Source organism: Typopeltis vanoorti, chromosome 6 (assembly GCF_054136105.1).
Source record: "Typopeltis vanoorti isolate ZY-2024b chromosome 6, IOZ_Tvanoo_1.0, whole genome shotgun sequence".
NCBI lineage: Eukaryota > Metazoa > Arthropoda > Arachnida > Uropygi > Thelyphonidae > Typopeltis > Typopeltis vanoorti.
In genome coordinates, this window is record NC_143554.1 from 67711076 (window position 1) to 67732795 (window position 21720).

At 34.6% G+C, this 21720-nt stretch overlaps 1 protein-coding gene across 1 annotated transcript in view; it reads left to right on the top strand.

Annotated features, from left to right (window-relative positions):
* Positions 1 to 21720, top strand: part of LOC150105510 (zinc finger MYND domain-containing protein 11) — a 289391-nt gene that overhangs the window by 97217 nt on the left and 170454 nt on the right. The window contains exon 3 of the mRNA XM_090394229.1: positions 9548 to 9634. Coding sequence (XP_090250355.1) covers positions 9548 to 9634 — 87 coding nt within the window. The remainder of the gene's footprint in view (positions 1 to 9547; positions 9635 to 21720) is intronic.

The following is a 21720-nucleotide window of genomic DNA, read 5'->3' on the forward strand; positions in this document are numbered from 1 at the left end:
TGGGTTTCTTGGAGACCAGGAGGAGAGGATTCAGAGATGAGTGACCAAGATGGTGTGACAGGTTTGTGGAATACTCCCTACAAGGATAAGTGTTGCAGATTTGTGGATTGCAAACTTTTAAGATATTAAAGGGATTTTATAAAATTGGTGCAAGTGAAATTTTTCATTATATGACAAATAGTTAGAGAACTATGGGAATCTGTGGTAGTTGTGTAAGAATGTTGTTAGTAGGGATGTGCGGACCAGATTTTTTGCATGGAGGGTGGTGAGTGAGTGAAATGGATTGCTAGAATTGGTTGTGAGTTCCCTGACAATGAATGGATTCAAGGAGAAGTATGATAGGATTTGTGTGTATGATGGTTGATTTAGGTCTCCTGCAATGAGTCTCTGGGCTCCATGGAGATGATGTAAAATAATAATAATAATAATAATCAGTGGGAAAAACAGTATGGAGAAGACTTTTCCAAAGTGCAAAGGTGTAAGAAATGAAGGCAGAGGATGACAAGTTGATTCAATGAGTTTGGAGTTGAACCATATCATTTGACTGTTAATATTTGGTCCATTATAGATTTAGTTAACTAATGCACACAGTGTGCTTAAGATGTTTCTAGTTTGTAAGATTAGTCCCTATTACTGTTCAATTTAACTGTGGAATAAATTTGAAAGTTTTTAGCCTCTCTTCCAAGACATATTTAAGTTTTACCTGTATATCCTATTGTCTTAGGATATTTGATTATACTGTTGTAAGTAGAAAAAGATAAATTATAAACATCTTGCTGTATATACACACAACATAAACATTATAACATAACCACTCTGATTTGGACACTTTGTAACTGTTGTATGACTCCGATCTTACTTTTATATTTTTAAAGTTATCTTATAATCCTATTTATTAAGCCTGTGATTCTTAAGTGCAGACCCAAGCAAAACTGAAAAGTAATGTAACCAGTTATTTGTAACATCTACCTGCACATATATATTAGTGCCTTTGTAAGATGGCAACACTTGTCAGTTTTTTAGTATTGTTTCAAACATGGACAAGTACTTTTGCTGTTTGTGCAGTTGGTTATTTATGCAGTGTCCTTAAAAAGTGTCAGTTTCCAAGAAGTTTCTAGATCACAAAAATTCTGCAAAATCAAGACTGTGAGGAGAAATTGAAAATTCTACAAAATCTGATGTGATAAGTAAGCAGAAATTGAATGTAAATTTAGTGATGTGGATAGTCATACAAACTCTGATATTTAGAATTTGTTAGTGATCACAGTTTTTTATTATCATCATTATTTTATCAGTCATCTCCATAGGGGTCAAAGATTCATCATGGGTGGTCTGTACCAACTCATTAAACCAATGAAATACTCACAGCTGCCTCTGGCTATCCATTCATCACCCTTCAAGCAAAAAATCTGGTTCTCACACAACCTTGCTACTACATTCTTACATAATTTCCATTGGTTCCTTGTTCTCTCACTTCCTGTTGTGTATTTAAAAAAAAAAAAAAAAAAGTAATTTGTGTGAATCCTATAAAATCCCTTTAATAACTTACATGTGTCTATCATATTCCCTCTTTTCCACCTATCATCTATCCTTTGTAACACTAGCCTTCAATTTGTCCTTATAGGGAACATCATAAACTTATCACAATCAGTCACTTAACTCTGCATCTTCAACTTCTCCATCATCTTTCTTCATCCAAAAAGAATGTGGGTGGCAAGATCTGAATATAGTAGTAATCTGGATGTGGCCTTATTAAAACCTTATAAAGAGAAATAATAACCTCCCTGACCCTGCTTTTCAGTTTATGTTCTTCAGCAAATAACCCAATGAGCTCTTTGGCTAGCTTTGCAATATTCCTTCTGAACTTCAACTTCCTTCCATAAACACTCCCAAAATCCCTGGCTTCATCAGTTTCCTGTAATCCGTTTCTATCACTGTAAGTGTCTTGTGATCTCTTCTTGCCAAAGTGCATTAAACTTGACCATATAAAACTGGCAGCCATTATCCTTTGCTTATATTGTTAGCTTGTTGAAGCCACCCTGCAGTATCTCTTCATATCATCTTCATTCACTGTCATTCTTCCCATTTGTGCATTGTCAGCAAACAACTGGGAGATTTAATAGCAATCGCCTAAGTACAGAGCTCTGCAGAAAACACCAATAGTCACATCTTCTCATGGACTCACTTCCTCCATTATATTACTCTTCGATATATCAATCAGTTAGCCACTATCTTAAAATCATCAGCTTCATATCCAATCCCATTTGCTCTAATTTATGTCGCAGATGTGGTATTCTGTTGAATGCCTTAGCAAAATCTAGCATTATCAGTTTACAGTCATTTTCTTTATCCAACTCAAATCAGCTGTTACTTTATAATAAAAAGTGAGCAAATTACTTAGGCACATCTTTCACAAAACCATGCAGAACTGTTCCCCCATTCTTCAGTTTTGCCTTTTACCAACTTCTCCACCAACCTTAACTACCACTCCCAAGATACTATTGGTATTTGCTACCTCTGTCTTGAAGACTTTTATATAATGGAACTGTTTTTCTCTCTTTCAACTCTCTGGCACATCTTGGTCAGAAGAGCTGCCATTCTCTTCCACATTCTCATAATACACAATTTCACAGCATGATAATACAAGGAAAAGAGACCTGCAAATTCAGGTCATCATGCAGTTGAACACAAACAATGGATTATTCAATTGCCTGATGCCACTGATGATGATCTATAATTTTCATGTTGAAATATATTATTATTAAGAAAGACCTCCACGGAGTCAGGAACTCATTGAGGGAGGCCATTCTATTTGTAGTTGCACACACAACATTCAACGGCAATCCATTGCAATCACACTACTCTATGAGAGAAAATTCTAACCCTCCCCCCCCTTCTCGACAGCATTTTAAACTTCCATGGATGCCCTTCCATCCTTTCCCCACCCTCCATAAAATGAAAAATTCCATCTACTGAAATTCTGTATAACCCTTTCAGAAGTTTGCGAGTCTCAACCAGATCACCCCTCTTTCTCCTGTTTGACAGTGTCTGCAGCCTACAAATTCTCAATCTGTCTTCATAATCTGTATTCCACAATCCTGATATCATTTTTGACACTCTCCTTTGCACTCTCTCCACTGTATCAGAATTGCCATGGAAACCATGAGACCAGACCTGCATGCAGTAGGCCAAGTAAGGTCTTATCAAGGCCTTGTAAAGAGGCAAAATGACTTCCTTCTCTTTACTTGTCAAGGTTCATTTCAGCATTACCATTATTCTCTGAGCTGTATTTAACATTTTTGCTGTATGACCCTTGAACTTCAACTTCTTGTCTACTAAAACTCCAAGATCCCTAGCCTTATTAGTTTCTTCAAGCATAATCCCACCAACATAATACGACATATGGCTACTGAATATATTATTCATCCTTTTCCTTGATTTATCATGTTAATTTGTGAAACCTCCTTGCACAAGTATTGCTGAAACAACATAATTCACAGGTTGATGTCCCAGTTTATCCATTGGTCATATTTACATATTAACATTCATTTGCATATTATTCATATTAATGTTCTGTAATATCCCAAACACGTTCAGTTTATCCTCATCTATTCTCGCATCAATCACTGGCACATTGAACTGTGCAGTTAATTTCACCTGGATGGTACACTCTTGCAAAATTGTTAAAATTACTCAGTAAAAATTGTTTGTTTCTGTTACCTCTCTGCCATTAGACTTGTTATAATCATTCTTCATTTTAGTCATCCTATAGGAAAAGCACTCTTTGGAATTCTCTTTGGTGCATGCTCAGCCAGCTTCCTCTCTCTTAATCTGCTTTTGTCTTCCCTACCATATTGGTTACCCTCTTTGTCTGTGCTTTATACTGCTCATGATCACCTGAGTAGGAGTCGGATGCTATTTTCCATTTTACTCATTCCTAGTTTATCCTTCTGACCCTGGGTATTCTGATACTACTTTGTTCAAACATCGCTTGACTATCTCCAATGCACTACTAATAACTAATATTTTTTCCCTTCAGATTCTTAGGCTATTGCACTGCACCAAGCTGGCTCTTCAATTTGTCATATCACCTATGTGTAAATTCAAATATGCCACTTAACTGAAAATTCTGCATGTCTGACAATTTCCCTGGCAGACTGCATGATTACTCAAATCCTCCCTTTCCAATGTTACCACTTTAGTTACTGCCAAGGTTCTCTAATGCTATCAGCAGATTCAGCACTCTCGAGCCCTGAGTTCCCCTCCATTACATGTTATTTTGAGTAATTGACCTTTATTAATAGTTGTAGTAATAGTCATATGAATATTAGAAGTTTGCGGCCAGTCTACGAAAGGCCTTCATCCGAGTTAATAGAGAAGAGAATAGACTGGCCGCAAACTTCTAATATTCATAGGTGTTATGATGAGCTTGAAAGGAAGATAGTCGAATCTAAAGAAAATATCCCTTGATTCATCTCATATAAACAACAGCCTTAGCTACAATCTTTCTGACGCACACATTGCCACTGTCCAATACTGGCGCTCTCGTGGCAACTCTCGCATGTAATCAACTTTAATCGAAATTTCAGCACGCATTCCTGTTTAAACTGTACTTCTGTCTTTTTATATTAGTTCTGTTGATGTAATTTTATTATGTCTCTGTTATTTTACATAATTCTTTGTCTTTGATACCTGATGAAGTTAAATTTTGTTCAACGAAACTAGTAGTAGTATCTCAGCATTAAACTTTATTCTTTTTATTCTCGGTATTATAGTCATTCAAACTAATTTTTTTTTGGGGCTTCAATTCATAATTATGCTACCATTAGCAAAATCCCTCTTCTCTACTTTGTTCTCTCTCCTCTCTGAAAATACTATACCCATTGCATTTTAACTCTGCCCATTTCATCCTCTGCCAGCTAAGTCTAATTAATGCCTCTGAATTTTTTTATAAAATAGTTCATTTAGTGTTGTTAATGCCGTTAAACATAAGTTATGAATAATCTTCAACACCTGATCTTATTTGTTAGACTAATGCCTCTGAACTTTGGCTAAGTTGAAGTAATCAGTGCAGATTATTCCTTCACTTTTGTTCCATATGCTTCTGACATTAGTATACATAAACTGCAGTATCCCCAATCTCTTTTGGCCTCTAAGTTATGTTTTTTGCACACTCAGTTTCAAAACCTGAGGTGCTACATTCTCATCATTTGATCGTTTTTTTTTTCGCTCACTTGCCATGCTGCCTAGTCCCCCCACACACACACAACCACAAAAAAGCTAGTTTCTCTGTCTATGTATCACTGAACTCTCACCGAACAACACTTTCTCAAGACACTTAACTCTAATTACATTCAAATTGCAAACTATCAACCTTATGTAGCTCCTTTTGTCTGTCATACCTATTCGATACATCCACTCCATTCTTCCTGCACAACATGTGCTTTGACTCGTTTGCAATCATGACCCTTCTCAACTTGCTTCTACCATATCATATCAGTGCAACAGACTCTTTCACTCTTCTCATTCATTTGTACTGGTAACTCTTGATATCATCTAGGACAGGGGTTCCCAACCTTTTTGTTTCCTAGAGCACATTCTAAAATACCAGTATAGCGACTGGCACCATCCAATTTTTCAAGCAAATTTTTTGAATTCTTTTGTTAAATGATTACATACAAAGTTTACATTATAATCAAATGTTTTATTACTTAAAAGTTTACATTATATAAAAATTTAAATATATATATGTAAGTTAGTGTGATCTTTGGCATTGCATTTCATTGGCCAGTGCTTCATAATTAGGAGAATATGATGATATTCCAGTTCTTAAACAATCAAGATGCTCATCAGTGAGTCATGATCTATATTTTGATTTTTTGATATTCATGGTCGAAAACAATGATTCGCAAAGGTATGTGGAACCGAAAAACGATTTTATCTTGTACACTGCTCTTTTTAAGAATGGAAACTTTTTTCTATCCACTAGATTCCAGAAGTTTTCATCTGTTATATGGAAATTTAGCGTAATGTCATTCTGAAGATCCAAAATTTCTAGCTCCAGTTCTTAAGCATTTAGTTGAACAAGCTTTGCAATGCATGCAGCTATTTCCATCATATTTACTTGGCAAATAAAAGGATTGATAAAAAAGGAGATCATTTGCTCGATGATAGTAAATTCCTGAAATCTCTTTTCAAACTGTTATTTAAGCACTTGAAGATGTTTAACAAATGGTGACAAGTTAAATTCACTATCACCTACCATTTTTTTCATATTTGGGAAATGAATGGGAGATCCCATCTGCAGATGTGATATCCACAAATCCAGTTTTGCTTTCAATGAGTTTACAGAGCCTATCATTTTAGCGACATGTCTATCTTTTCCTTTCAACTCCAAATTTAAAGAATTCAATTCTTTAAATTTGGAGTTCAAATCCAGTTTTGCTTTCAATGAGTTTACAGAGCCTATCATTTTAGCAACATGTCTGTGAGAAAACATAAATCCAAGAGCCAGCAAAAGTCATTTAGTTCATCAAAATTTTCATTTTTGACGTGAAGATATTTTTTTTATTTCTTCAATTAAGCTTAAAAATCTTGTAAGGACTTTACCTTTACTGAGCCAACGTACTTCAGTATGCAGGATGAGATCAGGTTCTTTATCTTCAATGTCTTGCAATAGAGCCTTGAAAATTCGGTGCTGCAAAGGAGCTGCTCGAATGAAGTTGATTATTTTTGTAACAACTTTCATAACATGTCCAAAGGACAATATTTTACTGCTCAAAGTTGCCTGGTTGATAATACAGTGGTAGGACATAAAGTTTGGAAATGAATGATCTTTCTTGCAGAGTGCAATAAATCCATTGATATTGCCAACCATTGCTGGTGCTCCATCACTAGTTATTGCAGACAGCTTGTGCCATCTTGGAACGGTTTTTTCTTCTTTGCGAGCATGTGAGAAATTTTTAAAGAAGCAGTGGTAGAATTTTTAGATGTTACCACATGTCTAGTGAAAACCGACTGTTGGACAGACAGGTTCGATTTTAGTTGATTTATTTTTTTTCGTTCTTATTTCAGATTTAAGTGGATAATTCGTATTAAAAGTGGCATGCGTTGTCTGGAAGTGACGTTCAACATTATGTTTTTTCGGAATTGCAACTCTACTATTGCACAACAAACAAACACAATTATCTTTAAAAATAACGAAACAATATGTTTCCTCCCAGTCAGTGTTAAAATTATAGGTTCGTTGTCTTTTACATGATTCGCTCATTTTAGGATTAAAAATCAAAATATTTCAAAAATTTAATTACAAGACACCGTTAAAATTATGCGCATATAACTAGCAACAGATAATGAACAACTTTGAATGCACATCTACTTTACATTGTATGCGTTTAATTCTCGTCATGTGTCATTAACGCATGCGTCATATAGCATGCCATGAATTGTTGCGTGATGTGCACATGATTATTTCAAACTATACGGCACACGGTTGAACAGCGGCGGGCACACACAAATTGGTCGATGGGCGGCATGGTGCCCGTGGGCATAGGGTTGGGAACGCCTGATCTAGGATATAGCACATTTGTCACCTGCCAGATTATTTGTACCTGCAAATATAATCATCTCTTTCACTTGCTTATTCTACATCCTACTCTAATAAATGATTACTTTATTTACTTTTATATTTTAGTATATTTTTATGCTAAGCATTCTTCTTTATATGTTATTACATGTTAAGAATATGTATTAAGAAGTTTCTGTGCTTTCTTTTATGCATTTGGACTTTAGAAGGTAGTGGAATGATTTTTTTTTTTTTTTTTACTTGGTTCCTTTGAGTTCATATAGAACATGTTTACAAATATTTCCTATTAAACTCATTATAGAAAGAGGATGTTTCAAATATCCATCATTACTTCACAGCCAAACAACTAAACTTGGAAAAGTTTCAAAATTAACTTTTATTACAATGCATTACAACATTTGCCATCAGAGTTGCCTTGACATGGCACTAGTTTCTGAAATTTAAAAAAAAAAAAAAAATTGTATGGAAATATATTTAATTGGCTGCTTTTTTATTTGAAAACACTGAGATATATTTAATTTCTGGTGTTTATTTAATTATTTATTATTGTTTTGGTTTTTCATTCCAGGAGACATGAGTTTATCTAGGACATAAATGCTACAAATAAAATTTATTTGAAATGAAATGTAGCTTTGAGTGATTCTAACGAGCTGTTACAGTTGTTCCACAGTTATCTTAATGTGTTTAAGAAATTTGCATACATGTTGGAGTAATTAAAGTATATCAGTTTTGGCACTGTTGTGTTATAGTTATTGAAACTGTTGTCTTTCAGGCTGTATTGACTAAAAATCATCTCTAGTGTTTGAATTAACTTGAAACCTGTTAACCACCCAGCTGGTCATGTGGATAAAATGTATGAGAAGCATTAAAACTGTTACAAGATGACCCAAATATAGCATTTGGACTGAAGGTGATAATGGCATGGGCACTGATGGAATGTACAAAACAGAAGCATTGCCTATGACCTAGTCGTTCAGGTTGACTTTCACTACATGCAAGATTCCTAATGGAAGAAGAGCATATCCAAAGGTGGATATGCTCTTCTTCCATATCTTTGGATAAGAATATCTAAAGGTGGGAAGGCAATACTAGGATCTTCTTTAAAGAGTCTTGCTTTAGCAATCTGCTCATGCTTTATAATAATAACATCAGAGTTGTATAAAATGGGTGGATTTTGCCAAGATGCTTAACAGAATTCCACATTGGAGGTTGTTATTTTTCCATTTTAAGGGGTTTTGATAAGACCATTTCCAGACTGCTATGGTCATTTGGGTTCCAAGGAGGTGGAGAGATAGTGGAAAAGATTCAGTGGTGGGTAACCAGGATAATAACTGGGTTATGGAATTGTGCATATGAGGATAGCTTGAGGGAATGTGTTGTCTTCAAAGTTTGAAGAATAGACTAAAGGGAAGAGATATAGAAACATAAAAGTTCGTAAGGGGAATCCAGTAGAGACACAAGTGTGTTTTTCAGCTTCCGGATAGCAGAGGCTGAATTTCAAGGTCATTCCCAGAAGCAGCTAGTATTAGGAAGTATGTGAGGTTGAGTTTCTTCTTGTGTGTGTATGTGTGTGGAATGGGCTATCATTGAATTCAAAGGAAAGAAAGATCTAAGCATCTAAATAGACCCTCCTTTCATGAGTGTCCTTGAACTCTGGAAATACATTCATAATAATATCAGCCATTTTATGCTTTATATCCATGTTATTCCAGTTTTAAAGAATACCTCACATCCAGGTTTTGATTGGTATATAAACATGTCATCATGGCCATGGCGTGAGGGTTAAAAAGTTCCTCCTTTTTCTTCCCTTCTTTCCAGTTATGGCTTGACCTTCTCTGCTACTGCAGGTTCAGCTTGCCTGTGATTATCATTAAAATAAATATTGTATAATGAATTTCTTACATTTATACAAACATTTGGTATTTGTTATATTTGATTATCTACATAATTTATTTTAAATAGGTAATAAAAGGCAAAACCCAATTTAAGGTGAAGAAGAATGATCTTAATACCCTCCTTGGATATACCTGTATTAGACTAAAGGAAAAGGTAATGTTTGTAGCATATTTGGGAATGTAATTTTAATGTACTCAAACTATTGTCTCCAGTACATTTGTAATCTGTGATTTATGCAGCATATTTCTTTTAAAAATTTAATTAATATTCTTTGACAAAACTTGTAATTACATAGTTAAAAAAACTTCACATTTGATAACTAAATGAATATTAACAAAATACTATTAAGAAACGTTGTGTAGGCTTCTGTGGAGATAGGATATTCTAGTCATATGTATTAATAACCACAAAAAGATATCAAGAAACTATTTTTTATATTTGCGACTAGTTCCATGAAATTATTGTTTCACTTTATCAGGATAATTACATGAAGAAACGAAAAAGAAAAAAAAAACCTAGAAAACAAGTAATAACAGTTAACCTATATGTTGAATTGGATTTAAACAGTATTGATGCATACACAGATTGATAAGAAAATACTATTTATTAACTTAAAAGCTAATATTTTGCTGTGTGACAAAAACATAAGCCTATCCACACAGTTAACCTTTTTTTGTGTGTGGATCAGTATTGGATAATATAGTCATAGAACAATTTTAAGTAAATGTGAAGTTTTTTGTATTCATGTTTTCGCATTCATGGAAAAATTGGTTAGGGCTTGCATTCAGAAATGGGTTGACAGTGAATCTACTTTGCAACTTGCTTCTATAACGATACCGTTGAACTAGACAAGGGGAATGGATACACAATGATACCTTTGGATCTTGCTAAGGCTTTTGATAGAATACAGCATGGTAGACTGTTGCATAAATTAGAGAAAATGGGTTTGGGTTATACAATATTAGCATGGATAAGAGAATGGCTGACTGACAGATATCAAAAAGTGGTATACGGGGGGGGGGGGGGATCTCAGTCTGCAAGGTTTAAGATAACAAGTGGTGTATCACAAGGATCAGTGCTTAGTCTACTGTTATTCAATCTGTACATTAATGATATTGGGAAGGATTTGACAAGTGACATACAGTTATTTGCTGATAATGCAAAGATAGGTAGGGTAATCATGAATGCTGCTGATATGCAGTATTTGCAGAATGATTTGAATAGGTTGGAATTGTGGGCATGGGAAAATGGGTGTCAGTTCAATGTCAGTAAGTGTAAAATCATTTACTTCGGCATGATTAGATATCCAATGTCATATTATATTGGTGGGATTAGGCTAGAAGAAACTGATGAGGCTAGGGATCTTGGAGTGTTAATAGGAAGTTGAAGTTAATGGGCCATGTGGCAAAGATTGTAAATACAACTCAAAAGATGATTGCAATGCCGAAACGAACGTTCACATCTAAAGATAAGGATGTTATTTTCGCCTCTTTATAAGGCCTGATAAGACCTCACTTGGACTATTGTGCACATGTCTGGTCTCCTGGTTTCCGTTGTGATCCTGATATATTGGAGAGAGTACAAAAGAGAGTGTTAAAAATTATATCACGATTGTGGAATACTGATTATGAAGACAGATCGAGAATTTGTAGACTGCAGACACAGCAAACAGGAAAAAGAGGGGGTGATATGATTGAGACTTACAAACATCTGAAAGGGTCATATTTCAATTGATGGAATTTTTCAATTTATGGCTAGTGGGGAAAGAATTAGAGTGCATCCTTGGAAGCTGAGAATGAAAGCCACCCAGAATGGAGTGAGGGCTAGATTTTTCTCTCAGAGGGTAGTGCATGATGGGAATGGATTGCCTTTGGATGTTGTGAGTGCAAGCAGCGTGAATGAATTCAAGAATAAGGATGATAGCTGGTGTGTGTAGTAAGTGGCCTCCCTCGATGAGTCTCTGGAGGTCTCGCTTAATAATAATGTTAGTGTACATCTAACATTGCAAACTACTTATTGCCACATGTAAACATGCTTGTTTTCATAATACACAGATAGATAACTGCTAAGCAAAACATTTATTCCATTTTGAAAGAGAATTTGTATTTTCTAAAACATCTTGATGAAATGCTGATGCATAAAAATAACTTTGTGATTTATCAACACATTTCATCTTGAAGCTATGTTTAAAAATTGTAGTAAACAAAGAAATACACTTTTTAGAACTGTTTTTTTTTTTTTTTTTTACTATAAAACCACAAACACAGATATCAAATAGAAACTATGTTTCTATTTCGACTAGTTGCGTTGTAAAATTATATCGACTGTCTGCTGTTGTGCCATTGTATAATATATATATATTATACAATTTATATATATTTATTTATATATATATATATATATATATACAGGGTGTTTCAAAAAGAATGACCCGCTTTCAAATAATTATATTTAATAATGAAAATGTGGTACAGTTACAAATGCTTGATGTGCCCTGTAAAAACTCGATGTAGCTTAAAACTACCAAAGCGCTTTACATCGATTTTTTACAGAGGTCAAGTCCCATGAGAATAGTATAAAAATAACCTTGTTTTGTCTCTGTATATTTTATGCTAGATATTATTGTAAATAACCCTTTGGAAATTAACTGTATATACTCCTCTAACAAGAAATATTTTAGAGTTAAAAACAAAGTTTTGCCACCAGAACGTTGTGTAATAGCTCTATATGAGGGCATAAGAAAGGTTGTTTACGAAGGTTGTGTGTAAGAGAAAGTGCTTACAAGCTCTGTGCATAAACACCTCCAAAGTCAGTCTGAAAGGTTCATACAGCTTTGCGCTGGCTGGCAACTTACGATCAAATGAGTGCACAGATGAGAACAAAGAGTGGGTCTAACTTGGAAGAAGATGAAAGAATCATGCCGAATTCTTTGGGATTTACTACCCTTAGTGCAAAGACCCAAGATCGCAAAATAAAGGGGGACTGAGCCGAGCATAATGGGCTTCCAGTCGTCAACAGAGAGTCATCAGAAGTCAGAACCAGAGTGGAGGCAAGCTGCAGACCATTAGCAGAGTCCGAACCAGAGCAGTGGCGGCAGAGAAAAGAGTTAGGGCAAGACCCCAGTTACTAAATACGAGAGCCAAGATCCAGGTGTCAAGAGAGCAAAGGCGAAGCGCTGTCACCGAAAAGAGCCAGTCGGCGTCAATTTGTAGCAGAAGTGGTGGCAATTAGAAGCAGAAGTTCCTGAAGTAAGATTCCAGAGTAGAATTTGCCCGCATGCTGAAACCTCTTGTATATGTGCTATTCGAGTACTGCAGATTGCAGTCAAAAATACTCCTGAAGGATGTCTAAAACTCAAGATGAAAGAAAAGCCATAAAGGCTTTAGTAAAAGACTTGACTGAATGTGTGATAGAGCGCCTGCAAGTTACTTCCCTTTGTATATTTTCTCCTATAATCTGGGAGATATGTTGTATATGGACTGTTAAGAATTAGTTTAATAGTAATAAGTGTCCATAAGAGAGTCAATTGGCATGTTAGAAGTTGACATCTGATTTGTAAAAACTAACCTGTTTGCGAGTAAACTAGAAGTTTAATAAGTTGAATTTGTAAGCAGAGAGTAAATAAGTTTTAGAATTAAAGAGATTATTTACATTAAAGGACAGGTAGAGAGAGAGTAACCTCCCTCTCACTTAATTTATGTACTTTATATTTATTATAAATAAATGTGTTTTATTTAGATGCCAATAGAGTGCTACTTGATCTTTATTTTACAACTACACTGTTCCTAAATAAATCAGACTTGTGAGGGGAAACAACTAAGGCATTAAAAGTACAGTTTTATTACTTAAGAACCATGACTGTTTATGTAAACTTTGTTGAAGGAAGTTGCGTTTGAGAGAGAGATCTACCGGAAGTTTTATTGAGTCTTATGCCGAATATTTGATATATTGATGGCGCAGTCTGACAAATAAATTTTTCAGTGTTCATAGGCATACGACTAATAAATACGGAAGGTGAATAAACATAATACTCAGTAGAATAAGTGAGAAAGGTCACGAGAGGAAAAGCACGCACTGCTAATTATAAAGAAAAGCTAATTAGAATAAAGATAAAGTTAAATAATAGAGATATAAGAGAATAAAGATATTACAATAGAAGTATAGGAAAACAACACCCTTTATCTTTGTTTCAGCCCTCCACCTGCCTCTCATCATATCAAACTCTGGGCCAAGGCTGTTCACATGGTACAAGTCGCATTGATTTGTGGTTCGTAGTTGCAGAGATATACAATTTTCAAATCGTGACATTCTTTTTGAAACACCCTGTATATATATATATATTTGATTTATATTGTTGAAATATTTACGTATTAAAACTTATCACTGTGGTTAGTACGTGTATTTTTTAGTGATATTGTTTTTTTGTCGTCATCGTCGACTTTGTACTACCCCAAGTTTTACTGCGCATTAACTTCTGTCAACACTATAGAGATAAGACATTAATCTGCTTGCGAGTTAATTCTACCAAGTCTAATTTCTGTATCTCCCATAATGCAAAGCCCTCCTTGCAGACATGTTTAATGCTAAGCATTAATCGAAGGGCCACTACCCAGACCGGTTTCGACCTTTAATGAGATCTCATCAGTAGGAGCCAGACTCAGAGGTGGTGAGTTACCTATACGAGTTGCCAAAAGGTGTGTCACCTTATTATTAAATTACTCTGGATTTAGAGAAAGATGTGAGTAGTTTTTTTTTTTTTTCCCCACCATGCTAGGGGGGGGGGGAACTACTAAACAATGGAAAACGTACCTTCGCTGTTATGATGGTTGCTGGTTTATGGGTTGCAATAACATACTTCTGGTAGATACGAGCATGTAGTGATGGATTAAGGAAGCTCAGACTTGATGTAAAATCATCCCTCTGCCCTTTTTTGTTTACATTATGGAGGTTTCAACTGATTTTTTGAACACTCTTGAATAAAAATGATAATTATTAATAAATTTCAGTTAGTTGCCATTCTACTTGGTGTTTTGTTTTCTCTAAGAGTAAAATGAATTGGTAATGTAATAATGAACCGGAAATAGACAATTCATTATTTTTTGATAATGGATATTCTTTGGATAAAATAATGTATAATAGATAGATAATGGATATTATATTTAATAAAGGATTCGGAATATTTTAACTACACAATTAAGTAGTAAATGTAGATGATGATCTCTTCCATATTTTTCCACATTTCTCTGTCTCTAGCCCAGCAGCTGCAGTCGTTTCCCATTGAATGATGTAGTTCATCTCTCCACCTTGTTGATTGTCTGCCAGGTGTTCTTGATTCTTGAACCTTCTTGTACTTGCCTTTTTGTAAAAATTTTTGTCCAGCGGTTGTCTACTTAACATAACGAGTCATATTACATGTTTCTAACAAGTGAATCAAAATAAAGGCAAGAAGCAAAGCAGTTTTCTTGAGGGATAATTTAACACACATAATATATATATATTGTTTTTAAAGCACTAGGGAAATCCATTTCAGTATTTAATGAAGTAATGCAAATCAGACTTGAAAAAGTTAGTTTGACCACCTACAAAGTTAGAATAAGCATTAGGATGGTAAACTTGGATTTAGAGAATTCTGTGCTCTCTTATTTATTTTCCAGAAAATACAAACTGAACCTCACTTAGAATATATAGAGCAAGTTCCCCTAAAATATTACTAAATTATGAATTTTTTTATTTTAATATATTATTAGTTTTTGTTTCGTGACACGTATATTGGCACTTGTGCGATGTGCCCGTTATTGATGATATTATTGTCAGAATGAAATGTAAATCATGCAAAATTGATATACTTAACTAGATTCTGATAATTATGTTACTTTCATTCCTTTTTATTGTAGTTTAAAATTATTAAGGGTTGTATTTTGTAAAGACATTCTCATTATGCTAACGGAGATATGTCAACCATTATATGTAACTTCTTGCTTGCCATTTTACATGGAGTGCATATGCTCACCGAGGAGTTTGATGGGTGATTGACAGCTGACAGAGAGAGCATTTGGTATCGAGGTAACGAGAAAAAGAGCTAATGGAAGCTTAAGAATGCAGTCTAGAGAAAATTTGTTCTTACGAAGTGTATAAGTTTTATGTGACAGTCGGAAGAATATTAATATAAGATTCGAAAAAGGAATCATAGAACTGTGACCTCTTTAAACTGGGGAGTTGAGACTGTCAGCAAGTATTTAGTAAATAAAAGAAGACATTACAGTCAATGTTCTAAAGGAATGTTCGAGGAAATGCTGATTGGAAAGTTTCATCTGTTAAGGAAGCCAGATCTATTTGCTATTTCTACTGGAAAAGGTGACAGAATTAGCTCAACTTAGATATGTTGTTTATGAAATGGTTGAAGAAACTTTTTTCCTCTGGTACAGTAAACTGTGTGTCAAATAGAACTGCAAGAGGTAATAAGTATTTCTACTTCAGTGAGGAATAATATTGTATACTACATAAGGGTGATAAGAAAGGATCATATGGAAAAGAAGAAGAAAATGTTTATATTTTCGGAAAAGGCCCTAACAAAGAAACTGACTGAAGAAAAGGCCCTAACAAAGAAACTTATACACTTCGTAATGTTGGATTCTGATTATATAAAGATTGGAGTAATTATTATTTGTTTCAGAATCCAACATGATCTTCCATCACATAGGCTAGACTTGTAAATTTTATTTAATGTAATTCACTTGTTTATAATTTAATATTCATATAACTACCTTTAACCTTATTTAATATTTAATTATTTAATCAAGGATATATGTATTAATAATGAAAAGACTGTATTAAATATTATTAAGCTATTTTATTTATTACTATGTTAATATTATAAGAATTTGTATTTGATAATTTAACTGCGCATTAATTGAAATGTAAATATTCTTATTTTGTTCCTGTTTGTAGAAGTTTAGCGTTATGCAATACCTCAATTTTATTATATTTTGTTTGGTTGTCATGGAAACGTAAGTGAGCGAGCCCGTTTTTGGAACACAACGTGAGAAGGTCTATACGGCACTCATTAAAATAATTCTTCTAAACAATAACTGAATTAATCATCGGTCACAATACACATAAACAAACATTGTTGCATAAAGTACTACTGATCACTCATGAAATAAGGCAACACACAATAATTCCTTAACTTGAGGTTTTATATGCACAGTTGTTCACTCTTCCAGCATTCAAGTAATTCTTTAGACACTGCAATTCTAAACACAGCTAACTGTAAACTTCAATTTTACAGCCTCTATTATTCTCTAGTTAGTCGATGCTTTATTTCAAGATTCTGTGTGTCCTTGACAGGTCGGCCCTGAAATTATATCTCAATTCAAGTATCGCTAGTCTAATTAATAGACTTTCAGCTATTTCCGTAGCTATAATTGTTATTCTACAACTTATTAGCTAACTGCTTCTCTACTAGTAGACTTTATTAGCTGCTTGAGTGACTTGCCGACTCGCTATTATCGCACTGTGATTCCCGAATGCCGAAAGCTCCAATTTCAACCTAATGCCAATCTCTCTCTCTTATAAATCTCTAATGCTCCCCCTTTTCCAGCATTCCTCGCTTTTTATATCCGTTCTTCCCGCCTAAATTGTTCACGTGATTTCTTTCTAAAACTCTTTTGAATAAACCTTCTCCTCACGTTCTGTTCCAAAAACGTGCTCGCTTACGTACGTCTCCATGACAACCAAACAAAATATAATAAAATTGAGGTATTGCATAACGCTAAACTTCTACAAATAGGAATAAATAAAGAATATTTACATTTCAATTAATGCACAGTTAAATTATCAAATACAATTTCTTATAATATTAACATAGTAATAAATAAAATAGCTTAATAATATTTGATACAGTCTTTTCATTATTAATACATATATCCTTGATTAAATAATTAAATATTAAATAAGGTTAAAGGTAGTTATATGAATATTAAATTATAAACAAGTGAATTACATTAAATAATATTTACAAGTCTAGCCTATGTGATGGAAGATCATGTTGGATTCTGAACCAAATAATAATTACTCCAATCTCTATATAATCAGAATCCAACAATACCACATGGAACTCTAATCAGTAAACTGGAGCAGATGGGGATGGATATAGGGTTGGTGAGATGGATAGGAGGGTGATTGATGGAGAGATACCAGAGAGTGGTTTATTCAGGAGTTGAGTCCAAAAGACGGCTTGTGACTAGTGGTGTGCCACAGGGCTCTGTTCTTGGACCACTACTTTTCAATTTGTTCATCAATGATATAGGAAAGAATCTGAGAGGAAGTGCTCACTTATTTGTTGATGATGCAAAGTTGGGTAGAGCAATTGTGAGTGCACAGGATGTCAAAATTTTACAGGATGATTTGGATAGTTTGGAGGACTGGGCTAGGGAAAATGGATGTCAATTTAATGTGGCAAAGTGTAAGGTTATGCATTTTGGGGTGAAAAGAATAGCAGCAGTATATCACATTGGTGGAACCGTACTCCAGGAGATTGATGAGGCCAGGGATTTGGGAGTGTTGGTGGATAGGGAATTGATGTTTAGGGGGCGCATTGCAAAAGTGGCTAAATCAGCTCATCAAATCACTTGGCTTCTGAAAAATACATTAACAAGCAGAGACAAACAAGTTATTGTTCCTCTGTATCGAGCCTTGATAAGACCCCATCTAGACTACTGTGCCCAGATATGGGCGCCAGGGTTTCTTCTTGATGGGGAGGAGGTGGAGAGGATCCAGAGATGAGTGACCAAGATGATAGCAGGTCTGTGGAATGAACCTTATGAGAACAGGTTGAAGATTTGTGGGTTGCAAAAATTGGTCGATAGGCGGAAAAGGGGTGATATGATTGAGATATTCAAATTACTGAAGGGTTTCTATAAGATTAATCCAGAAGATATTTTTGAGAATAGGACTGGCAGTGGTGGGAGGACTAGGGGGCCATACATGGAAGATGGGCAAGAATGTGGTTAGCAGGGGTGTTAGAGCTAGGTTTTTTTACTTGGAGAGTGGTGAATGAGTGGAATAAGCTGCCAGAGTCTGTTGTGGGTGCTACGACCGTGAATTAGTTCAAGGCAAGGTATGATAGATACTGTGTGAATGTCGAATAGTTGTTCTTGACATGATGTTAGGGCCTCCCTCAATGAGTCTGTAGACTCCTTGGAGTTGCCCGGATTAATAATAATAATAATAACTTAACACCCTTTAAGAAGTTTAAAGACCTCTATCATGTCATCCTTCTTTCTCATATTTACTAGTCCACGTACTCTCAACCTGTCCTAACAATCTACATGCCTTAATTCTAATATCATCTGTATTACTCTTCTTTGCTCCCTTTCCATAGCTTCTTCATTTCTTTTGAACCTAGGAGACAAATCTGCATGGAGAAATCTTGGTGGAGTTGTATTATGACCTTTGAAAGAAGCAAAAATGACTTACTTATCCTTAACGAGAGTATTTATTTCAACACACTGGAATTATCCAAGTTGTTTTTGCAATGTGACTTTTGAATTTCACTTTTCTATCCACCATAACTCCAAGATCCTTAGCCTTATCAGTTTCATGTAGCATAATCCCACCAGTATAATATGCTTTTGGAAATCTCATCACACTTAAGTGCAGAACTTTACATTTACTTACACTGAATTGAGAGCCATTATTATTTGCCCATGTTCCAGCTTATTCAAATCATCCTGTAAGCACTGCATATCAGTAACATCCCTGATTGCCTGGCCCATTTTTGCATTGTCAGCAAACAATTGAACATCTCCTGTCAAGTTCTTTCCAATATCATTAATGTATAGATTGAATAACAGTGGTTCAAGGACAGATCCTTGGGGTATACCACTGGTCACCTTAAATCTAGTAGATTCATCCCATCATAAACCATTCTCTGATACATGTCTATCAGACACCTACTTATCCAAGTCTGTAGTTTATATTCCAATTCCATGTTCTTCAGTTTATGCAACAGTCTTTCACATGGACACAATTAAATGCTTTAGCAAAGTCTAACAGTATTATAGCCTATCCATTCCCTATAAAATATGAGAAGATTGCTAAAACATGACCTCCCTTTAGTAAAATCATGCTGTTCATTGCCAAGTATAGCTTGTCTGTCAACCCATTTCTGTATGCAAATTTTTACTACTCCAAAATTCACTACCACTCCAGAGATACAGATAGGTTGGTAGTTAGGTGCATCAAGTTTTGCACCACTCTTGTACTGTACAATGGAACTATCATGCATTCTTTCCTTAGTTGTGACTCAAGTTATACAAATATGTGAAGAGCTAAACCATTTCTAGCCGAATAATTGTTTAGCACACATGCTAATATCCCATTTGGCTTTATTGCTGCATTGATATGTAGGTTATGCAGCAACTCTTAAACCTCATTCTTATGCATCTCTGTCTCTTCATGTAGTGTAGTGGTGGCATTGTATGTTACATACAGTGGGTTGATAGATCTTGGCAAACTGGGCACTCATTATTTGAATAATCTCATTTGATTCTGACATAAGGGTGGTATTAATTTAAAGATGCCAAGAAATTATATTCTTGTGAGCATAGTTTGCATGTGAGGTATCTTCATGACTAGCCTACTTGTGTAGAGGCTAATGACTCTTTTGGATGAAATCAATATTAATTGCATTATGGGAAGGGCCACTACCCAGACCAGTTTCGACCTTTATTGAGGAGTACTAAAGGATACTTTTACAGGATACTAAGAAAATTAATGTGAAGTCATTAGCCTCTTTATACAAGTAGCCTGGTCATGAAGATATGTTGCAGGTGCAAAGTTTGTTTGCTTACATTTGGATAAAAGATTAAACAAGAATATAATTTTTTGGCATCTTTAATTTAATTTATAACTAAGTGAAAAAAAAACTCAAGGGTACTGTCTGCATTCACTAAAGTTGTTCTTCCATATTCATATTTTTTTTCTTTTACTTGCAGCATGGCACTGAAATTCTTTTTTGGTTGCTTATAGTTTGCACTACCACTTTATTTTCATACTCCAAATTTAACTTTCTTTCCATTACTTGCAACTTTTCTGACTTGCACTTTATATATTTCCTAACACCTCTCTTGTTCTTTTGTTATTGTTTTCACAGCATCTTTTTATGGATCTCTTGCTTAATAAGGTTGCATATCCATTTCATTCCCATCCTATTTGTTCTTTACTCTAGTTATATACAGTCAAATACTGTCCTCATTTAAACACTTTTTCAACGCTTCTTCCTATGCATTGCTGGTGTCCTTCCCATTCAGTTAGTGGTATCATTGGACAAAAGATGGTATTCTCCTGAGTTTGTCATTATTTCCAGCTCTGTGGTTCAGCATGTATCCTGTCCTTTAATTAGAAGATCCATATAGTTAGCTGCTTCCCAAGACCTTATGACGCAACATTCATATTCTTAACTGAGGCCCCCTCTGATGCCATGATTAAATCTAGCATTCTTGGACTTGAGCCTTTTTTTACACATGGTGCTTGAGACAGTTGTTTCATAGCAGTTCAGTATACATACAGAATTTTTTCAAATCTTGAATGAAAATAGCTAACAGATAAAGTAATGTATTTGTAAAGTTTTGGTGAAAGTGAATTAAAATTGCTAAAATCTTGAAATTGTTAGCCATTATTTCATCAAGTAATTTATTATGTAAATGAAGTTATAGTCAGAATTCATTGATGACAAACTCAAGTCATTAGTGAATTCCTCCACTATGAATAATTTATGGAATTACATATGAATGGCCCTTCCCTGTTTATTCCAGTTAAATCTATGGATAAGTAGTATTTTGCAACCAGGAAAAGAAATAAAAGAATAATGGAGGACATAAACATTTATGTAAATGATGAACTGTATCATCAGTGGCATGCATTTTAATAATATGTAAAGGAAAGGAAAGGATATTTCTGTATAGTTATGTGTAAGGTGTATTAAGAATTGAAGAATGCATTACTTTTGAGTTGTCATCAAAATATTTCTGCTTTAAAACATCACCTATAAAATATTTATATAAATTAGATTGATACTATGAGCGAGTAAATTTTTTTATGGCTTTTAGAGTTAAGTTGTATTTCTGAAGCCTAGCATGTAGAATACATAATGATCTTCTGAGTGCCAAAAATGGGAGTATAGCAAATTTCCTCATGCCATTTTATCTTTGAAATTTTGAACAGATAAATTGACATTT